The sequence below is a fragment of the Solanum stenotomum genome, chromosome 3, assembly GCF_019186545.1.
Source record: "Solanum stenotomum isolate F172 chromosome 3, ASM1918654v1, whole genome shotgun sequence".
Taxonomy (NCBI): domain Eukaryota; kingdom Viridiplantae; phylum Streptophyta; class Magnoliopsida; order Solanales; family Solanaceae; genus Solanum; species Solanum stenotomum.
In genome coordinates, this window is record NC_064284.1 from 4755382 (window position 1) to 4774180 (window position 18799).

At 34.1% G+C, this 18799-nt stretch overlaps 4 protein-coding genes and 1 non-coding gene across 6 annotated transcripts; 4 read left to right on the forward strand and 1 right to left on the reverse strand.

The window, feature by feature from the left end:
• Positions 1 to 1075: 1075 nt before the first annotated feature.
• On the forward strand, positions 1076 to 1157 carry TRNAS-AGA (transfer RNA serine (anticodon AGA)). Its single transcript has one exon. It is a non-coding gene; the product is annotated as a tRNA-Ser (tRNA).
• Positions 1158 to 1207: 50 nt separating this feature from the next.
• LOC125859866 (pentatricopeptide repeat-containing protein At5g61800) lies at positions 1208 to 2854 on the forward strand. The gene has a single exon (XM_049539707.1). The coding sequence runs from the start codon at positions 1254 to 1256 to the stop codon at positions 2847 to 2849; it is 1596 nt and encodes a 531-aa protein (XP_049395664.1). The 5' UTR covers positions 1208 to 1253; the 3' UTR covers positions 2850 to 2854.
• A 126-nt stretch (positions 2855 to 2980) lies between these two features.
• On the reverse strand, positions 2981 to 10556 carry LOC125859867 (sucrose nonfermenting 4-like protein). 2 transcript variants are annotated; one of them, XM_049539708.1, is made up of 14 exons: positions 10294 to 10556; positions 10095 to 10182; positions 7791 to 7973; positions 7506 to 7637; positions 7344 to 7403; positions 6364 to 6453; positions 5613 to 5747; positions 5213 to 5354; positions 4932 to 5108; positions 4339 to 4402; positions 4152 to 4221; positions 3607 to 3703; positions 3404 to 3519; positions 2981 to 3210 (listed from the first exon to the last, which is right to left on the reverse strand). In XM_049539708.1, the coding sequence occupies exons 1-13, from the start codon at positions 10359 to 10361 to the stop codon at positions 3428 to 3430; spliced, it is 1398 nt and encodes a 465-aa protein (XP_049395665.1). In that variant the 5' UTR covers positions 10362 to 10556; the 3' UTR covers positions 2981 to 3210; positions 3404 to 3427. The 2 variants fall into 2 exon arrangements, with proteins under 2 accessions (XP_049395665.1, XP_049395666.1); XM_049539709.1 differs by having other exon boundaries at positions 7791 to 8049; positions 10294 to 10452.
• Positions 10557 to 13270: 2714 nt separating this feature from the next.
• On the forward strand, positions 13271 to 14052 carry LOC125857813 (uncharacterized). Its single transcript, XM_049537461.1, has 4 exons — positions 13271 to 13288; positions 13422 to 13537; positions 13665 to 13916; positions 14001 to 14052. The coding sequence occupies exons 1-4, from the start codon at positions 13271 to 13273 to the stop codon at positions 14050 to 14052; spliced, it is 438 nt and encodes a 145-aa protein (XP_049393418.1).
• A 1138-nt stretch (positions 14053 to 15190) lies between these two features.
• LOC125860563 (uncharacterized) lies at positions 15191 to 16871 on the forward strand. The gene is made up of 4 exons (XM_049540547.1): positions 15191 to 15208; positions 15306 to 15415; positions 15815 to 16102; positions 16662 to 16871. Exons 1-4 carry the CDS (start codon positions 15191 to 15193, stop codon positions 16705 to 16707), a joined length of 462 nt encoding a protein of 153 aa, XP_049396504.1. The 3' UTR covers positions 16708 to 16871.
• The last annotated feature ends 1928 nt before the right edge of the window (positions 16872 to 18799 follow it).

Here is an 18799-nt window from a genome sequence, read left to right on the forward strand (position 1 = left end):
TTGACTAAAAATCTAAATTCTTGATCAACAAAGGAACAATATTGTCATTTTTGTTCAATAAGATATAAAAATGGATGATTGACTTATTCATGATAGAAATGATCACAATAATTTTTTTGATAATTCGAATTTATATTTCTTGATACCACGATCAAGACAAATAGTTGAATTTGTGAAATCATGTCATAAATGATAGTATTGGTAGTGATCAAAATCTTCAAATCTGCAAGACAATGAATGACAATCATGTTACTACCTTTCTTTTTAATGAACTGTGACTTCTAAGTATGCACTTCAAGCAAAAGAACAACCGTATTAGGACGGACACCTTTTCTTTTGTTTTTCGGACAGCCACACAAATATCTAAAATTTGTTTAAGATCATAAATTTTTAAAAAATTGTATCAAATCAAACGGTGTCATCTAATTGAAACGGGGGAATATGAGTGTTCAAAATCGAACCATAACCGATAAGTCAATCACAAAATTGGTTTATTGATATTGGGTTATCGAATAAACGGTTGGTGAACCGATTAGAATTTAATAATTAACGACTAATTGGTGTGGGAGCGAATTATTCAATTTCCTTATCGGATAAACTGTTAACCCGTTAAGAATTACCATACTTACACTTTTATCTTTGATATATTATCCTCATTTAATATTTTTTCCATAATATACTATATATTGTTAGTCCTAAAGTCGTAAAGCCAAAAACTGGAAAAACCTATTTACTTTTCTTTTGTATTAACTATTATATTAGTAGTAATCTATATTTTGTAATACAAAAGAATTTTATAATTTAACTGGATTTAAAATCATGAAAAGAAGTTTTTTTTTAAGGTGCGTTCATGAAGAAAAAAAAGGTAGAGATTAGCCGATACATCGAATGATAACCAATTACTAATCTTATTGCTTGACTAGCGAATTAGTAAATTTAAATAACCGTTATTCAATAAGCCAAATCGTTAAGCGGAATTATCCGCCCGATAAGTAGCCTAGAAAGGAATACTACTTCCATTGCACAAGTGTTTCCAACTTGGAGGTAAATATTTCAAACTCAAAGGAACATGTGGGTGGACGTGCCGGAGTGGTTATCGGGCATGACTAGAAATCATGTGGGCTTTGCCCGCGCAGGTTCGAATCCTGCCGTCCACGGTTTTTTGTTATCGTTTTCCCACTATTTCACTTTCTTTTGCCACCATTCCCCGTTCACTGTGACACTTCCCACAATGAACAACACCCTCTTCTTCTATGGTTCAAATAAGGTGCAAGCAGTCAACATCCTTCTTGATTTTTACACTGAAGCATCAATGCAAGACGATTTCACAAGTTCATCAAGTTCATGCTCAATCCATTACCAATGGCTTCCTCTTTTCTTTCAGTTCCACTTTTATCCTCACTCAAATCCTTCATTCCTTCACTTCCATTCTCTCTTCTCTTCCAACACAACCCACCACTCGCTATCCATCCACCATTTTCAATCTTATTCACAACCCATCAACTTTCTGTTACAACACCATCATTCGAGCACACACCCTTCTCTCTTCTCCTAATACTTCCTTCTTTTACTTCATCAAAATGCGGAGAAATTCAGTTCCGCCAGATTCCCACACTTTCCCTTTTGTTCTTAAAGCTTGTGGTTTACTGAATTCTCCGTTTCTGGGCAGGACCCTTCATTCACAAGCGTTGAAGTTTGGTTTTTTAGTTGACGTGTTTGTATGTAACAATCTTGTTCGTGTGTATACTGTTAGTGGTAGTATTAGTGATGCACGTAGAGTGTTTGATGAAAGTTGTGACAGAAATGTTATTTCTTATAATTTAATTATTGATGGGTATGTGAAGGCTGGTGAGATTGGGGAAGCCAGGGAAGTGTTTGATGAAATGCCTGTGAGAGATGCAGTTTCTTGGGGAACACTTATGGCTGGATATGCGAAAATGAACCAGTGTAAAGATGCCATTGAGCTATTTGATCAAATGGTTACGTTGAATGTGAAATTTGATAACGTTACGTTGGTTTCTGCTCTCTCAGCTTGTGCACAACTGGGGGAACTCGAGAAGGGGAAGATGATACATGATTATATTAAAAGGAAGGGGATTGCGATAGATTCATACTTGTGTACTGGCTTGGTAGATCTATATGCCAAATGTGGCAGCATTGACATTGCTAGAGAGTTATTTGAGATGAGCAAGGACAAAAAAGTGTTTAGTTGGAACGCTATGCTAGTTGGATTAGCAATGCATGGCCATGGCCAGTTACTATTTGATTACTTCTCAAGAATGGTGGAGACTGGTGTTGAGCCTGATGGGGTGACTTTTTTGGCGTTGTTGGTGGGGTGTAACCATGGGGGTCTTATTCATGAAGCTAGAAGGTTCTTTGGAGAAATGGAAGGGGTTTATGGTGTTCCTCGAGAACTAAAACACTATGGATGCATGGCGGATCTGCTGGCACGTGCAGGGTTGATTAAAGAAGCTATGGAGATGATAGAGACAATGCCAATGGCTGGTGATGTGTTTGTCTGGGGTGGTTTGCTTGGTGGGTGTAGGACACATGGGCACGTCGAGCTAGCAGTGAAAGCTGCTGAAAATGTAATGGAGGTGAAACCTGAAGATGGTGGTGTTTATTCAATCTTGGCAAATGTCTTTGCAGATGCTGGCCGTTGGGATGACTTGGTCGATATAAGGAGAAAAAGAGACCGCGTAAAGATCAAGAAGAGTGCTGGTTGTAGTTTGATTCAATTGAATGGAGTGGCACATGAGTTTATTTCATGGGATGACTTGCACCCTCAAAACGACGAGATATACTCTATCTTAAATTGTCTGCTACTCAATTTGAAGCAATATTACTAACAACATTTTCTTGTCACTTGTTTGTACTGTGCTAAGACGAAGCTTAAATGAAGCGACATAAGAAGTGAAAATTCATATAACATAACCCAACATGCTTGGGGTCATTGAAGTGTAGCTGCAGATATACTGGTTCAACTATACTATTGTTATATACTTGTAAGAAAATTCTTGAGTTACATCTTGGTCCAGGTTTTCTGTATTCTCTTTTTTCCTTGACTACACAAACTTCATTTATGATGCTACAATTTTACAGTTTTTATTGGTGATGATATATAAAAATCTCTTCCACTCAGCCAAATGACATAGTGAACTTTTCTCTTTGAGTAGCCATTACAAAGTCATCGTCCTAGTTTACTCCCACCTGCCAAATAAAACAATGAATTGTCACTTTTATGACCAAAAAGATGATTGGATCCAGTTCACTACTTTTTCTACAAAGTAACTTTTATGTACTTTTGATAAGTCAATACTTTATATGAAAGCGCATAATCAGCAAGTGCAACATAAAATATGCAGATTGATTTGCCAGTTCATGAAGTAAAATGTAAATATACCTGTAAAATAGATTAAGAGAAATTTCAGCCTAAAAGAAGATTAAACACATCTCTCAAAGTGATTATGCCTTCTACATGCCGGCAATTGGGATCAATGACCACAACACGCCGCACAGCTGAAACAAAAAGAAGAGGCATTCAAACTACAAGATTATGATGCTCACAAGGAAAATGTCAGAAAGGAAAAAAGAAGCGGTACAAACTTGGATCTGAAAGGACCTCCATAATCCTATACAGTGAATCAAAGCGTGTGCATGTCCTACAACGATCACGGGATGCTTCATCTAAGACCTGCAGGACCTGAAGCCAATTTCAAATTACTGCATCATTACAACTTCCGAAAATTCTCTCCTCCGAGGATTTACAAATGAAATGATAGAATGTCCTCATGCCCTATAACGAACATCAACAGTGGCCAAGAGTGTTTACCAGAATGACTCCCAAGTACTTTTACCCATAACATCTGGAATTAATCAAGATGAAAGAGTTCCAAGCAAAGAGAAAAAACCAAATGGTAGGTAATAAATTAATAATAGTTTAAGAAGCTTCATATACCATACAAGTATGACTACCATTTAAGTCTTCATAGAGTAATTTTGTATGCCAAAGAACAAACTTTGAAATGTTTTAAGAAAATTCACTGACTTTTGTACTCCATAGAATTCTATTGCATACTAGCACCTCACTTATATTAGGCAAGCATGATAATCTTGAGGAAACAAGAGATGGTGGATTGAAAGGCACTTACTTGAGTCATTATCATCTGGTCAAGCCGAAAGCGAGCATACACATTGCCTCTTGCCAAAGAGGTTATATCACTATATAAAGACAATCAAAATTACAAATCTTGTAAGGCTTTAATTAAATCAAGCAACTTCAATTATGCGTGAAAATAAAAAAATTCAAGAATTTACCATTGGAAGTGCATGAATTACCTCCGAGAATACACATTTATAAGGGCTCCATTATCATCAACGATAGGTATTGAACTTATCTCACCTGTCAGAGCAAGAGAACAATGTGCTTAGTACACATGTTCAAAGTTCTACAATCACTGACTTCTAGAGAGGGTAAAATCCCAATAACAATAGAAAGGGTCTTCTAATTCAACTAAACAATTCCTATATTGAGATGTGGAAGTGGAAGGATCAGGTCCCTATCACATGTTTAATAGTAAATATGAACCCCACTAGCATATAGACTAGGAATAAGACACAGAGGGGACGAGGAAGGATGGAAAACCAGAAAAGTTACACCTTATTTTTCCCAGGAACCTAGCTTGCAATTAGTGCATTATCACTAAACCACGAGTCTGAGAATTGCTAGCTATGAATTTATTGGCTAGGAGCTCATTGATATCCTCAAATTGAAATCAATTAACCATTGCTTAGTTAGACCTTCCACTATAGACCAATCAGAAAGAAAACTCAAAACCACAGGCTCGCAATAGGGCACTTGCAAATTCTGTTTATCTGTGAGCAAGTTACCCTGGACAATTTTGTACAACTCTAAAAATACGATTGTGTACCTTCTATTAGTAATTTAAGAGCAGAGCTAAGGAGGTCTCCACTGTGTAATGTCAACAATACACGGCTGCTTGCTCTTCCACCAACTTCTCTTGTCCAGGTGCCAAATGGAAGATTACCCACTGGTTGCTGTACAATAGGCAGATACTCTAGAGAGTGCCTAAAATGCCTGCATATGTCTAAGATTTTCCAAGGAAGATAAATAAACCCAACATAAGTCCTTGCAAAAACTTTCTGAGGAAACAAAGCTGCATAAGTGAAAGCAATCTATAGGCAAACACACGATTTAATATTCCTGCAAGGCATGCAGTATGCAACAACTGCGAAGATGACCCGTCTTCTGATGAATGTAAAACTGGAACTGCAGATATCTTATTTTGTAATAATGTTAGGGCCACGTCTTTCAGCGACTCATCAGGACCAGCCTGTGATTGCAGAGAAAATAGGAGGAATGAATAGACAGAATAAGATTCTAGATCAAAGCTGCTGTGAGAGAAAATAAATTTTCTTATGGTAAGCTAACCTGAAGATACGATCCCCACCCCCCCAAAAAAAAAGAAAAAAAAAAACCACCAAGACTTCAGGGAGAGTCGTGATAAACAAAAAAAATATTAATATTCCACATAGCAATTAGAAAAGAAAGATAGTTAACTAAAACTCCAGCAAAATGAACGATTACATACTTGCAGTACTCTTCTGTTTGGAGGTATCATAGCTCCTGACACTTCTGCTTGCAATTGGAACTTTCCATATTTCCAAGCTGAAATCGTGTGCATTTCAAGCTCATCATGGGTCAGCATTGGATGACTTTCCTGGAGCTGCAAAAATAGTAAAACCTTAGGTGTGACATATAAGAAAGAAGCATAGATGTGTAATAGATAATGCACTAATGTAATAAACAACAATTCTAAGGACCAATAAACATTACAATTGCAAGGTCAAAGGCGTATGATTGGAGGATTCAACTACACAAAGTTATACATAGTAGATGGAATTCAGAAGGCAATATTTTCTTGTGATTTTAAACCTTACTATATCGATTTTCCCCATAAATACAATGCAAGGAACATTCATCAGCAGGTTTATAATCCTCAATGAACATAGACAGTCACTTTGTATAAAAAATTTAATTTTAAAAAATAAGCCTGACTCTGATCGATATGATTCACTCTCCATTATTTGATGCACTTGAATGACCAAATGCTTGACGTGGAAAGGAGGGGGGAGGGGGATTAGGTTCCTCCGTGGACGAGCAACTTATTAGCCATATAAAAAGCGAGTTTCTGAGGTTTTACTAAAAACATGGATTATGATGCTAAGATATTTAGAGGCAAGCCAAAGAATAATCACCTTTGGTTCAATTTTCAGCACTTTCCACTCATAGATAAAGAATTCTAAACTTGTTGCTAGCACTGCTTAGCAATTTAAAAGTACCTTCAACAAGATCAAAATGAAATCAGCAGCAGTAAGCATTCCTGAAATCATCGCATTCTGTCCATCCCAAAGAGGCATCACTGCAAGTCGCTGAACATATATTCAGCTAGTTAAGTTCAAGAAATTCCAAGCATAAAACAAAATCAAAATGGAACTTGAATGGAGGAAAAAAGTACAAAATAAATCACTAAAGACAAGGAAATATAATTCTTAGTGCTAGTAGGATAGCACAAACTCCTACTGAATATTAGAATTTTTCAACTGATACAATTGCATAAATGCCCTGCCAAATATACAGGGACATTTTTTTTTGGCAGGATTTGCCAGCACTGAATAATATTTTTGATTTCCTACGTTCTCTTCAATGATACTAAACCAAGGAATAGATTACCTAGAACACAGCAGACTAAAGGAAAGACACTCATATCCCCATAGTCCATAACAGAGAAAAATTGACAAATGAATATTAGACACTTCCACAACCTCCAATATAGGAACATAACAACAACAACAACATACCTAGTGGAATCTCACAAGTGGGGTCTGGGGAGGGTAGAATGTACGCAGACCTTACCAACTATCTCGTGGAGATAGTATCTTGTAAATTAAATTTCTTTCTTTTATCAAACACCTTCAATCATCATAGTGAAACATTTACGAACCGGTGCATTTGAAGGTCTAGTAGTAGGGCATGGTAAAATCATTGTAGACAACCTTCATGCATTTTATCCAATATATTAAAATAGTCTTCATAAAGTGCAGAAAATATTTGCTTGTGTTGATTTACTATTCAAGTCCAAACTTGAAATGTATAATTTGAATTTAACTGATATGCTTTTCTCCAAGACAACTTACAACTTCCAGAATTTGCTTGAACAAGTATTTATAGTTAGCTACAACCTTTACCTTGAGGACAAAGGTGTCTCTGACACGCAAAAGGAGCCGAGAAGAGAATCAATAGTGTCCATAGAAAACCATACCTGTTCATACATGATATGAAAAGCCTGCTTCACAGCCACTTCAGTATCTAACGCAAAGACCTACAACAAAAAATCACCAATTAGGTAGTCAGTAAATTTAATTAGAGTCATTATTAAGTAAAGGCACAATATAAGGGAAAGCATACATAAAGACTTCCAAACCTTTCCCGAATTTGGAATCAGCTCATATGCTTGGGAAGATGACAAAAACATGAATAGACGATGGCGGGAAACATCTATTTCATTGTTTAACTGCATGACTGGTTTAAGTTGTGACTCGCTTGAAGATGAAGCCTGGTTGGTATGACAAAGAGATAATGAGAAATTAAAATGTGAAGGAAAATGGTCGGATGAAGTCATTATGAGTAGTTGTCAGAATGAAGGACGGAAAAGGAAACTGGGTCATGAACCATATCAAGTAAGAAACTCTTTCTGATTGGCACTAACCTCTAGATGTGTGCTGCTAGTAAAACCTGAGACCAACTTTGACTGAGCATCCTCTCTTATTAAGGTAGAAGGCATGGAAACCGATTCCTTAACAAATACTAAGTTGTTGATTGCACCATACTCATCCTGAACACAAAGCTGGTCCTGGTCAACTTGCCAGATGCCATCAACTAAGAATTTGTACTGCATAGTTCATTTGGAGCCAGTAAATTCAACTCCGTACAAAATGAGCACTTTCCTTTATTTTAAGCAGGTGTGGCTGTGCATGTATAATACGATCAGTAAGAGCTACAATAATGTAAAATTTCATGATACTCCTCTCTTATGAAGAGGTAAATTTGTTAAATGCTTAGCTTGTTAAGAAAACAAGGATGGTCCTGAAAATCAAACTATTTACCAGAATAGACACATTAGATACAAATTTGGATCAGTAACACAGCAGCCAAAGCATCAAAATCAAAGAATACCACAATCCTCGGGAATTTTAGACATGAAAAATCATTATCAAGAGAAAAACCAATGCCGGTACAGTAATACTAAATCTGCATGCCTTACTATTTGCTGATACATGGATGCTAATAAGCACATCGATTCTTCTTAGAGGCAGTTAAAATGCACAACACAAAAAATGTACAGGGTACGGTAAGATGGATCACAGTGAGCAATGGCACATCTCTTGGAGTACTCACTTGGTCTCAATTAAGTTAACTCACTTTTGGTTATAATCCATCCAATTCATTTGACCAATTCCAAAATACCAAGTTCCCCATCTCCAGAACTCAAATTAATGAGAAGTAACACTACCTGTGTTTTTCCAGCCTTGACCTACTATCCAATAAACTCACCTTCCATCTTCTACACATTTAGCTATTATTTGAAATATTATTACCCACCCAATTAAAGCTAGACAATTCAATTTACTTTCCTAATGTTGATATTATCTTTTCAAATCAGCTTAACTGTGAAGGGGGGAGTAAGCAATGTAGGTGACAAATGGGTATCAATCATCCACATTATAATCCCTTAAAGAATGTAGGTTGAAAATTGGTTCTCACTTATCCACTTTATAAAGGCTAAGGCACTTAGATCTGATTGCAATTGAAAAAAAGCACCTTGGTCATCAATTTTTTTTTTTTGAAAAAAGAACCTAATAATCATTGTTGTTGCTTGGATATGCTACTGATTACTGACTAGCTATGATTTCATCATTTTTCAGAACCTAAAGACGGATAGTGAAACATACAGAACTGTCATATCGTAAATGAGAAAAGACTATTATGCCAGAAACAAGCTTAAAACATGAAAGCAGAAGCCTCAGACGATGAAACCAGCAACCCAAGTTTAATTTTGACTCAGATTAATTCTTTTGTTGTTCCTGCATTGCGACGACACACCACTGTTCCAGAGAAGACAGAAACTTGAAAGCGTACGGAGGAAGCAAATTAACCTTCTTATGCCATTACAACATAATTGGGAGAAATATGCAATTACAAACTTCAAAAGTACACGTCTAAAGCCTGAAGATAAAATCCCCCAAAACAGGTTACATTGTTCACTTAAGAAGATGTGGTTGATCCTTCCGACATAAGCAGTTATGCATTTAAGTCTTAGCTTTCCTTGTTATTGGCTTTCAGAAACCATATGCAGCTTTTACCTACTTGTATAAGTAAGATATTTTTCAACAGGCACATGTTGCAGCAAATGAAGAAGTTACAATCTGCTTCGCAACCTCCAGAGGATTTCAAGTCGAAATGACAGAAAACAAACCCACATATAGCTTTTGTGAAGGAGTAACAAAACATTAACTGGAAGGGGGGGGAGCATTCATATCAGTTAACTCGCCTGCAACTTAACACAAAAAACAACAACATACACCGTGTGATTCCACAAGACCCAAGGTACGATGTAGGTAGACTTTATATCCCTACTTTTGTGAGGTAGAAAGATTGTTTTCAATAGACCCTCAGCTCAGAAGACAACAAACACGCCGTTGCCGGGATCAAACCCGGGTCACCCAAGTAACAGGAGGGAACACTCACCACTATACTACAATTATAAAGCTAATCATGATTCTTGAAACACTCTTCCTGTTCATCCATTTCTTTACAAATACCACAATTCTAGCTCTATGAACTTGATTAGCCCCCTGCAGCTATACTATATGACAAAGGTGAATCTATTCTTCGCGTACACTACTTAAGACAAAAATGACACCATACAACCCTTTCTTTCAATTTTTAGGTCTAATTGGCACGGAATCATAGCTCAATACACACAATCATCACACAAAACTTTAGGTAATACCTTATGATATCCTGGTGGAACATCAACAGTCCTCTGAAAAACGGCAGCAGAACCCTCCACCAAATTCATCGGTATCTGCTCACTCCATCTGCACCACCCAAAAATCTATCAGCTGTTAGTAGGCAATAACATCAAACATGTAGAGTGCACTTTGCGAAATCATCAAATAGGAGTTGTAATAGAAAAAAATGAAAAATACCCATCAAAGGAACCGCAGAGAAAAACATGAGTACCACCATGGCTCCATGTAAAGGTAACTAGTACCATTTCCACTTCAGATACAGAACTGCTTCCCTTGTGTGATTTTGTATAAATACATGGTTTTGGGCAGCTAATAGTAAAAAAAAAAATATCAATAGAAATACCAGAGGAAAATGGTGGAGTAAAAGAGCATCGGTATCTCCGTATGAAAAGAAGCCAGCAAAGAGGGGAAATAATATTTATAGAAAAAATATAGGCATGAATACGACATGATAGTATGATGTTTGTGTAGTTTAATGTTGAAATAGTTGAAGAAATTCTCCATTGGTTCACTTCCCTTTCCCAAAGTTTTTCTTTTGTCATTTATACTCACCTTGTGTTTGTATCCTATCTGACAATGGGAGTTATTTCGATGTTAAGCATATTTATTTTTAAATTTAAGATTGTGAGTTCGAATCACTAAGAGAGAAAAAGTAAAAGCTCTAGGAGAAGGGTAAAAAGAAAATACTAATACCTTGTGTCTTCTTCAGTTTTACTTGTCTACTTTATATTTTTTTTGAGTATTTGATAATAGTACCCATATTTAAAAATGTAAATATAAAGAAAATAAAAGAGATAGAGTATGTTCCTTAACCTAGTCTATATGCTCACTACTACTTTGATGTATGGTTTTAGATTATGAAAAATAATTTAGAAAATATGTCATTATCGTCAAGGATAAAATATGAAAGAAAAAAATTATAATTTTTTTTTGATATATTAAAAGTGGCAAATAAAATAAAAATATATTTAAAATATAGTGAACAAGTAAAAATGAACTAATTGAGTGTTAATTAAGAAGAACTTTTTACTGTTTTTACCTTTATTTATGTTTTAAATGTACATTTTTTCTTCATTGTATTATATTTATTTACTTTATTGAAATATTTGTGATTTTTAAGAACAGTGGGAGTTTGGGGGGAGGGGGGTTAATTAAGTTTATCATAAACTTTTTTGAAATAAATATTTTTTAAAATAACGATAAATAATTTGAGACGAAAGAATTACGATTGTTTGGGCTTTTTTCCGGTATGATTGTTTAGCTTTAAATAGCAAGAAATTTAGTTTCTGTTTCGTATGTCCTATGTGTTTGGCCCTTTTTGATGTTTAGAGGTGCATGATTATTTTAGGGAAATTATATTGTAAGGTAACGTTTGAAAATTACATTGAGTAACATAGACGTCTTGTTCCTATATAGGACTAAACTTCATTACTTTTCCACGCATTAAATATTTCGTTTTCATAAAGTGAAATGTTTCTACGCATCAAATACTTCGTTTTCACAAAATGATTTTTCTTTTCTCTCTCAACCTCACAAAAAAGACAAGTGTGTTATATGATATAATTATTGATAATTTAAGAGTTTAAATTCAATACATTAACAATATTTAAAAGCTTTATTTCAGATTGAGAGTTTGTTTAAAAAAACATTTTTATCTTACACAAGATAATAATAAAATGTATACACCCATCTTGACCTCAAAATTTCACTCATGAAATTATATTGACTTATTGTTATTCAATATGATATTATTTGTTATTGTTGTACTAAGAATGTTTAACACATTTATGCAATTAAATCACTTAAAACATAATTACAAGTAAATTTATTTTTTAAAAAGAGAGAAAATAACCCAAAAATAAAAAATAGAAAATGCTCTTCATGTTTGGTTAGGTTCAAATGGTCTCTTAGATATCTCTTGGAGCACTTATATTAAAAGTGAACACGTTTAATATTCGATCGGAGAGAAGCAAGTTCTTCACATAGTATAACCTCCAATAATTTAAGAGTTAAAATTCAACACACAAATAATGTTTAAAATATTTTCAGAATCGAACCACTTAAAAAATAATTGCAAATACCTTTATTATAATAGAACAAAAAATGACAAAAAATAAATAAATACAAAGGTCTCTTATATTTGGGTAAGTTCAACACTTCAACTAGTCCTCTAAATTGTTCATGAACAATTTTAATTTTTAAAATTTGTCAAGTTCACTTCTATTTTTGTCAAATATAATTGTTAAGAGTTTATGAAAATAATAAACGAGAAAAACACATTTAACATGAAATCTTTAAAGAGGAAAATTACGTGTATAAACAAACATATACTAGTTAATTAGTTAACATAGCTATAGTTTGTCTTAATTACAATTCACGACCTATTTTTAGCTATAATTACGCGGCTCAGCTTTTTAGTTTTGTATAATTCACATGTTTGTATAATTCTGAATTTGTATAACTTTTGTATATATAATCCATAATTTGTATAATTGTTTACACTTCTGATGTTTGTAATTGTATAAATTTGTTATTTTGAGTTTATACAAAAATAACTGAATTATACAAATGTACTCGCGAATTATACAAACATGTGTATTATACAAACGAGACAACTTAAATTGTAGCTACAGCCCGTAAATATGCAAACTATAGCTATAGAGCATAATTAAATTTATTATAGTGACTATTTGCGAAAGTTCCCAATTTAAAATTTAAAATTGTAACTGGGGTTCGTTTCAACCCAATATAACATGGTTAGACTACAAACCCATTAATCACTATTGGGTCTACAATCTACATGTGATTTTTCGTTCTGGAATGACCCAAATATTCATTCAAGCCCATTAATTCAATTGGATACTATACCTTAGCTTAATCATAATAAAAAGTGATTATATAATAATAATATGATAAAGAAGACTTAATTAGTAGCTTCAAGAGACTTCCATGTCCAATAGCAGTGACGTGAACTCATTTAATAGTTGACACGTGGCCAACTCCCATTTGATAAATCATAGTCCTATTACATCCTAGGTGTCTCCCGAAGCATCTATTCTTCAACTATTAAATGGACAATTACAAACGCAAATGTATCGATCACAATTAGCAAACTAATTACTTCGATATACTACATAAATTTCTTGTTAATTCTATGGCTTTCAGATCACTGGTAAGTCCCAATTTCCATTAGATAATTACTTGGTGATCACCAATGTTACGTTGTAATTCATCATTAATTATATGCTTCATTATCGATCCTGTATTACTATATTAATGCTAGAGCTATTTTTGGATTGTTGCAGTCTGGTCTAAAATCCACATTAATGAATCACTTAAAGGGAAGCTCATCATTAAATTATGCAACAGCAGCCACTTCAAAGCTTAAGCCAGCTTATTCACTCAAACAGATTGTTCCCAAGTAAGTAGCTTGATTATTGGTTTCAAAATCTAGAATTCAGAGTAAGTAACATTCACACAAAAGAAAACTAGAATTAATTGCGATCCGTTCTTAAATTTAGAGTATTTGTTTGATTTGATGATGGCAGATCACGGAAGGGAGATTTCGTGCCAGTGTGTATGGCGCTAGGAATGATCGGACTGTCAACGAGTTTCGGGATACACACGGCGATGCAGCAGCTGAGGCGCGCCCCTAATGTACATGTGAAGAAATCACGAAGGGAAACTGTGCCAGAAATAGTGGAACCAGAACATGTTGCGGAAGAGGCAGAAAAGTTTGTTAATAAATCTTTGTTCCGAAAGGTGGCTCATGCTAGCACCGGAGACATGATTTATACCAAGTTAGTACTTAATTAGTATTTAGTTATAAGTAGTACTATTTCGTAATTGCTTTTCAATTTACTTTTTTTACTTATGTGTTGCAGGAAGCCAGGTGTAGAGACGTTGAAAACTATAGGAGTGGATCCAATGATGTAAATGAAAGGCTTGGTTGCATTTTAGGCTTCAATTTCTAATTCTGTAATATGCCTCAAAACATGCACGGTGAAAAGCTATTAGTAGTAGATATGTGTAGATGTTTCAAGTTTACATGTTGGTGATATCTTGATGTTGTGCATGTTAATGAGTATATATATATATACATATATATTATAAATAAATATATGTGGTACAGCTTTGTGAATGCTATAGCAAGTCTAATGCAATTGGGCTATTTTCCAATGCCATGTGATCTTTCTTTGCCTTATCTAAATGGATTGGAGGACTTTCGAGTACTCTGTTGATTAGTACGTTAGAAAAAGAAAATTAGACACCTACTTTTACAATGTAAAGAGACAAAATATATAATTTTTCCTAAAATATATTCACCTAATTAAGTTTATGAAAGACGTTAGGCTTCGATTTATGTCTAATGGCGATCCACGGAAAGCAAGTATATAAAGCAAAGACAAAAGACTGTCATCCTTACTATGTAAGTTTTGTTTATAAGAATACAAATCTAGTCAGATTTCAATACGAATATTGAACATTAAATAGAAGTTTTAATACAAATATTGAACATCAAATAGAAAAAAACAAAAGAAGAAAAACTTCTTAAATGCGAATATTTTTTATGTTATACTTTTTTTTCTCGGTAAAACGATTTTGGTGGTTAAAATACTTCGAAATGAGTTACTACCAATCGGGAAATCTACCTAATTATACCCAAATTACCTTAGTTACATACATTGTTTTGAATAAAATTGTACGTGTATATATAATCTAAACATCCTTTATACATATTGTAATATTATTGTTGTCCAAATAAAATGAGTCGATGAGGTTATAGATAATGTACTCCTTGTTGTGACCAACAAATTGGGAGTAGAGTGGTTTGTCAGCCAAAAGAAAAGAACGATAAAAAAAGGGAAAACAAAAACGTAAACTTATATAAGACATGAGTCACCGCTAGCGCAAAGTGGACTTGTTAGCTGTAGACGAGTGTCCTTAATTTGCATGTCTATCACTTCGTGTCACTTATCGATGTCTCCGTCAAATGTATATATATAAAAGAAGAACCATATATTCCTACAACAGTTCAATTAACCTTTGTTAAGACTAGTCATATTTTGCATCAATGGCATTCAGGTCTTTGGTAAGTCAAGTTAATTTATTAGTTTTTGGAGTTACATTTTGATTGTTCAAATGTGTGTTATACATTCATTGGAATTTTTTGTTTAACCTTGATGTAGAGTTTGTGGAAATCTATGGCTACTCGTGTTAGCGCAAATTCTGCTTTTGCAAAATCAAATATTACCAGGTCATATGCTAGTACTGCTGAGCATCCAGACGCTAAGCCCAGGTGAGTTTTGGTTTATAGCACTTGTATTACAAAATAATTAGTGGTAAAGAAGAAGAAAAAAAGTACCTAATTTTACAATTAGGAAGGGGTAATTGCAATTTTGGTACTTCATTTTTATCGGTGATTTTTTGGTTTGCTTGTAATATTTGTCTCTGCACATTGGAACTTTGATGAACAAATGTGTGTTTTTTGGTCCATTTACTAAGATATGTGTCTTTATACTAAAATTGTAAATTAAGAGAGATTATGTCGTGTTTTTTTCAAATTGGACAAGTAAAAGTGGACTCAAAGAGTGATTTCCTTGCTTGTGAATTAATGAGTTAAACAATATCTAAGCTACTACTATTAGTTTTTCATTTTAGAAATAAAAGCAAGATGTTGATGTTAAGTTGAAAACAGGGGATTTATGAAAGGAGATTTCGTTCCAGTGTACGTGGCGTTGGGACTAATAGCGCTATCAGTGGGTTTTGGTTTACAGACGGCGATGCATCAGCTGAAGCGGGCACCCAATGTATCTGTGAAGAAATCAAGGAGGGAAACTATACCGGAAGTCACCGAACCGGAAGAGGTTGTGGATGAAGCAGACAAGTTCATAAAGAAATCCTTCTTCCGAAAGGTGGCTCATGTTCAGGATTTTGATAATCAATCTGTCATGCATGATCCTATCCGTGGGGATGCTCTTGCAAGGTACTTCCGTTCATCTCTAATATCATATTTGTAATTTGTCCCAGGCTAAGCTCATGATATGATATGTATTGTCCTGTTAAGATTCACTACGATACCATATTTGTCACGATCCAGGCTCATAACATGTATTGTTTGTTGAGATTTGGTCAGGTTTGCCCCCTTAACGAGGGGCAATTGGCCTCTCATACCATACCTTGTCACAGGCCAAGCTTGACATTTATGGTCCGATTTGACCCAAAAAAATTCGTGTTGGTCTAGGTGATCATATTTTTGATCAGTTATTTATTAGAATAGTCAAAAGGATTTGATGTAAATAAAGAAATGTTAAATCTCCTGTATCAACTTTAAGATTTAGGTTAGCTTATTGAAGGCTTACAAATACACTCCTACCTTATATATATTTCTCTTATCTACGGGAAGATGCACATTGAAATATTGAAAGGAAAGTCATCTCTATTTTGCTATTTAAAGTTATAATATACCGTATTTATTTTACTTTATATATATATATTAAAAAAATTGTGCTTTAGTAGTTGTGATTTTCTTGGTGTCATTGTAGGGAACCTCATGCAGTGACATTGAAATCTGTGGGAGTGGATCCGTAATTGAAATAAGCTTTATGCATTTTGTATCCAAAATTTGCAAATGGAGAGTACTTTGAAGGCGTTGTGGCGACGTTTTCTCGTAATTTTTCAAGAGATGTATATATCTATCGTCGCAGCATTAAATAAATAAATTAAAAAGCATGCAAACGCCAATATGTATGTATGTAAAAACATATTTTCCAGCTAATTATAATTATGTTAGAGAGTTGAAACAAGCACTAGTTGTATGCTTATGAGAACTTCTTTTAGCTTTGAAATGCTAGAAACAGGGCTGGATAGCAAGTTTTGGGTTGAATTTGCAAGTCTTACAAGAAGAATAGATCTTTCACGTACTATTTGGACTTTAATTTCAATAAAATGGATCCATCTATTTCCACCCGTACTCTGTAAATTAATATCAATTTCTGAACAAGAGACTAATAAGCATCCTCATTTTTAATATGAGTTTAACGTCAATGTAGATTATCATAGAATATTTGTTCATTTCTAGTTATTTTCTTCTGGTCCATTTTGTTTGCACTTATTAATTGTGTTGAGAATTTTATTTTATTTTTGGGAGCATATACTTCTTGCTGTTTGCTCTTAGTTCTCCTTGTTTTGTAAAACTCACTTCATGCAGTGCCATTATTGGTGGCATAGCGGTAGATGTCCATTGATGAATATTCTGTTTACGTGCTATAATTTGATTGGCATTTAAATAACCTATACTTCTATTTGTTAACAGTATACATGAATAATTTACTTCATAATCAACTATCAAAACTATCAAATGTAATATACATAATAATACTTGCACTATTCACCTATAAACCAGCTATATATCAATTAATTGACTCTAAATAAAGAAAAGTATGTAAAAATACAAATGTTGTCCAGAATCGAGAAGTATCAAAGAGGTGTAAAAAGTATGTGATGGTGGCAAATACCTACTGCATGAAAACTTTACAAATGTAGATCAGTGGATTCCAGGCCCATAGATATTGACTTGTACTGTACACAAGGTACCTAGTGGCCAACTTCTTAAATCAAGGATGTATCCTCCTTTTTATTTATTTATTATTGTTGTTAGCTATTTCAAAATTGGCCATACGAACAATTGAATCTTTATCAACGAAGTGAAAATTCAAATAGTCAATCAATTATGCTACCCTAAGATTCCTCAATCCAAAATATATCTCACAATTATAGATCTAAGACTAGACTAGACTAGAGAAGAAAAAGATGATTAAGCAAGTACTATATACAATGGAAAATAAAGTATTGAAAAGCATATTCTTGACTCTTCAGTTGATGAATGAGCAACCTTTCTGGTATTTACTTCACGTTTTCCCCCCTATAAGTTGGGGCACATACCTTTTTTATATATTTTTTTAAAATTTATATATAGAAATGACAAATGGGGACACGTAGGGCTAGCTTGTTTTACATGGTCATTTAAATTAAAGTAGTGATTAGATAAAGTAATAATCCAGTACTCATATGATGTCAGGTTAAAATTAAAATTAGATAAACGAATATTATTATTGCTATAGGCGTAGGACCTGGCTATATAAATCTTGTTAGTTTCTTGACTGGTTCTTCCAAAGAGCCAAGCAGTGAGAACAAAAATAGATGTTTTTTTCTTCTTTTCAATTCGAGAAGTTTTCAATAGCCCTCAAAGGCTTCCAATATTTCAGCTTCCAGCTCAATACAATATAGTATTAAAAAGGTAGTTCGATGCACAAAGCATCCCGCATTAGGTAATAGTAACATAATTGTTGTTACTATTACTAATATATTGCGCGCTTTTGCTGCGGCGTTGAAATGTTGGAAGCTTGCGAGGCCTCTTGAAGCCTTTGCTCCCTTTCTCTTTTACAGAGTACCCAAAAATGGAACTAGAAAAACCATGCATGCATATTGCATGGCCATAGGATGAAGGAGGAATTAAAGAGGACCAACATTCAAATGGATTAAGGTATAACTTTGTTGTCAAATCGAATACAATTTATTGAAATAAAATTTATATATTTGAACATAATTACATAAAGGTATTACAAGTCTCAATATTTTTTTAGTTCTAAACATTTAAAAGCAATGACTCTCGTCTCTCACA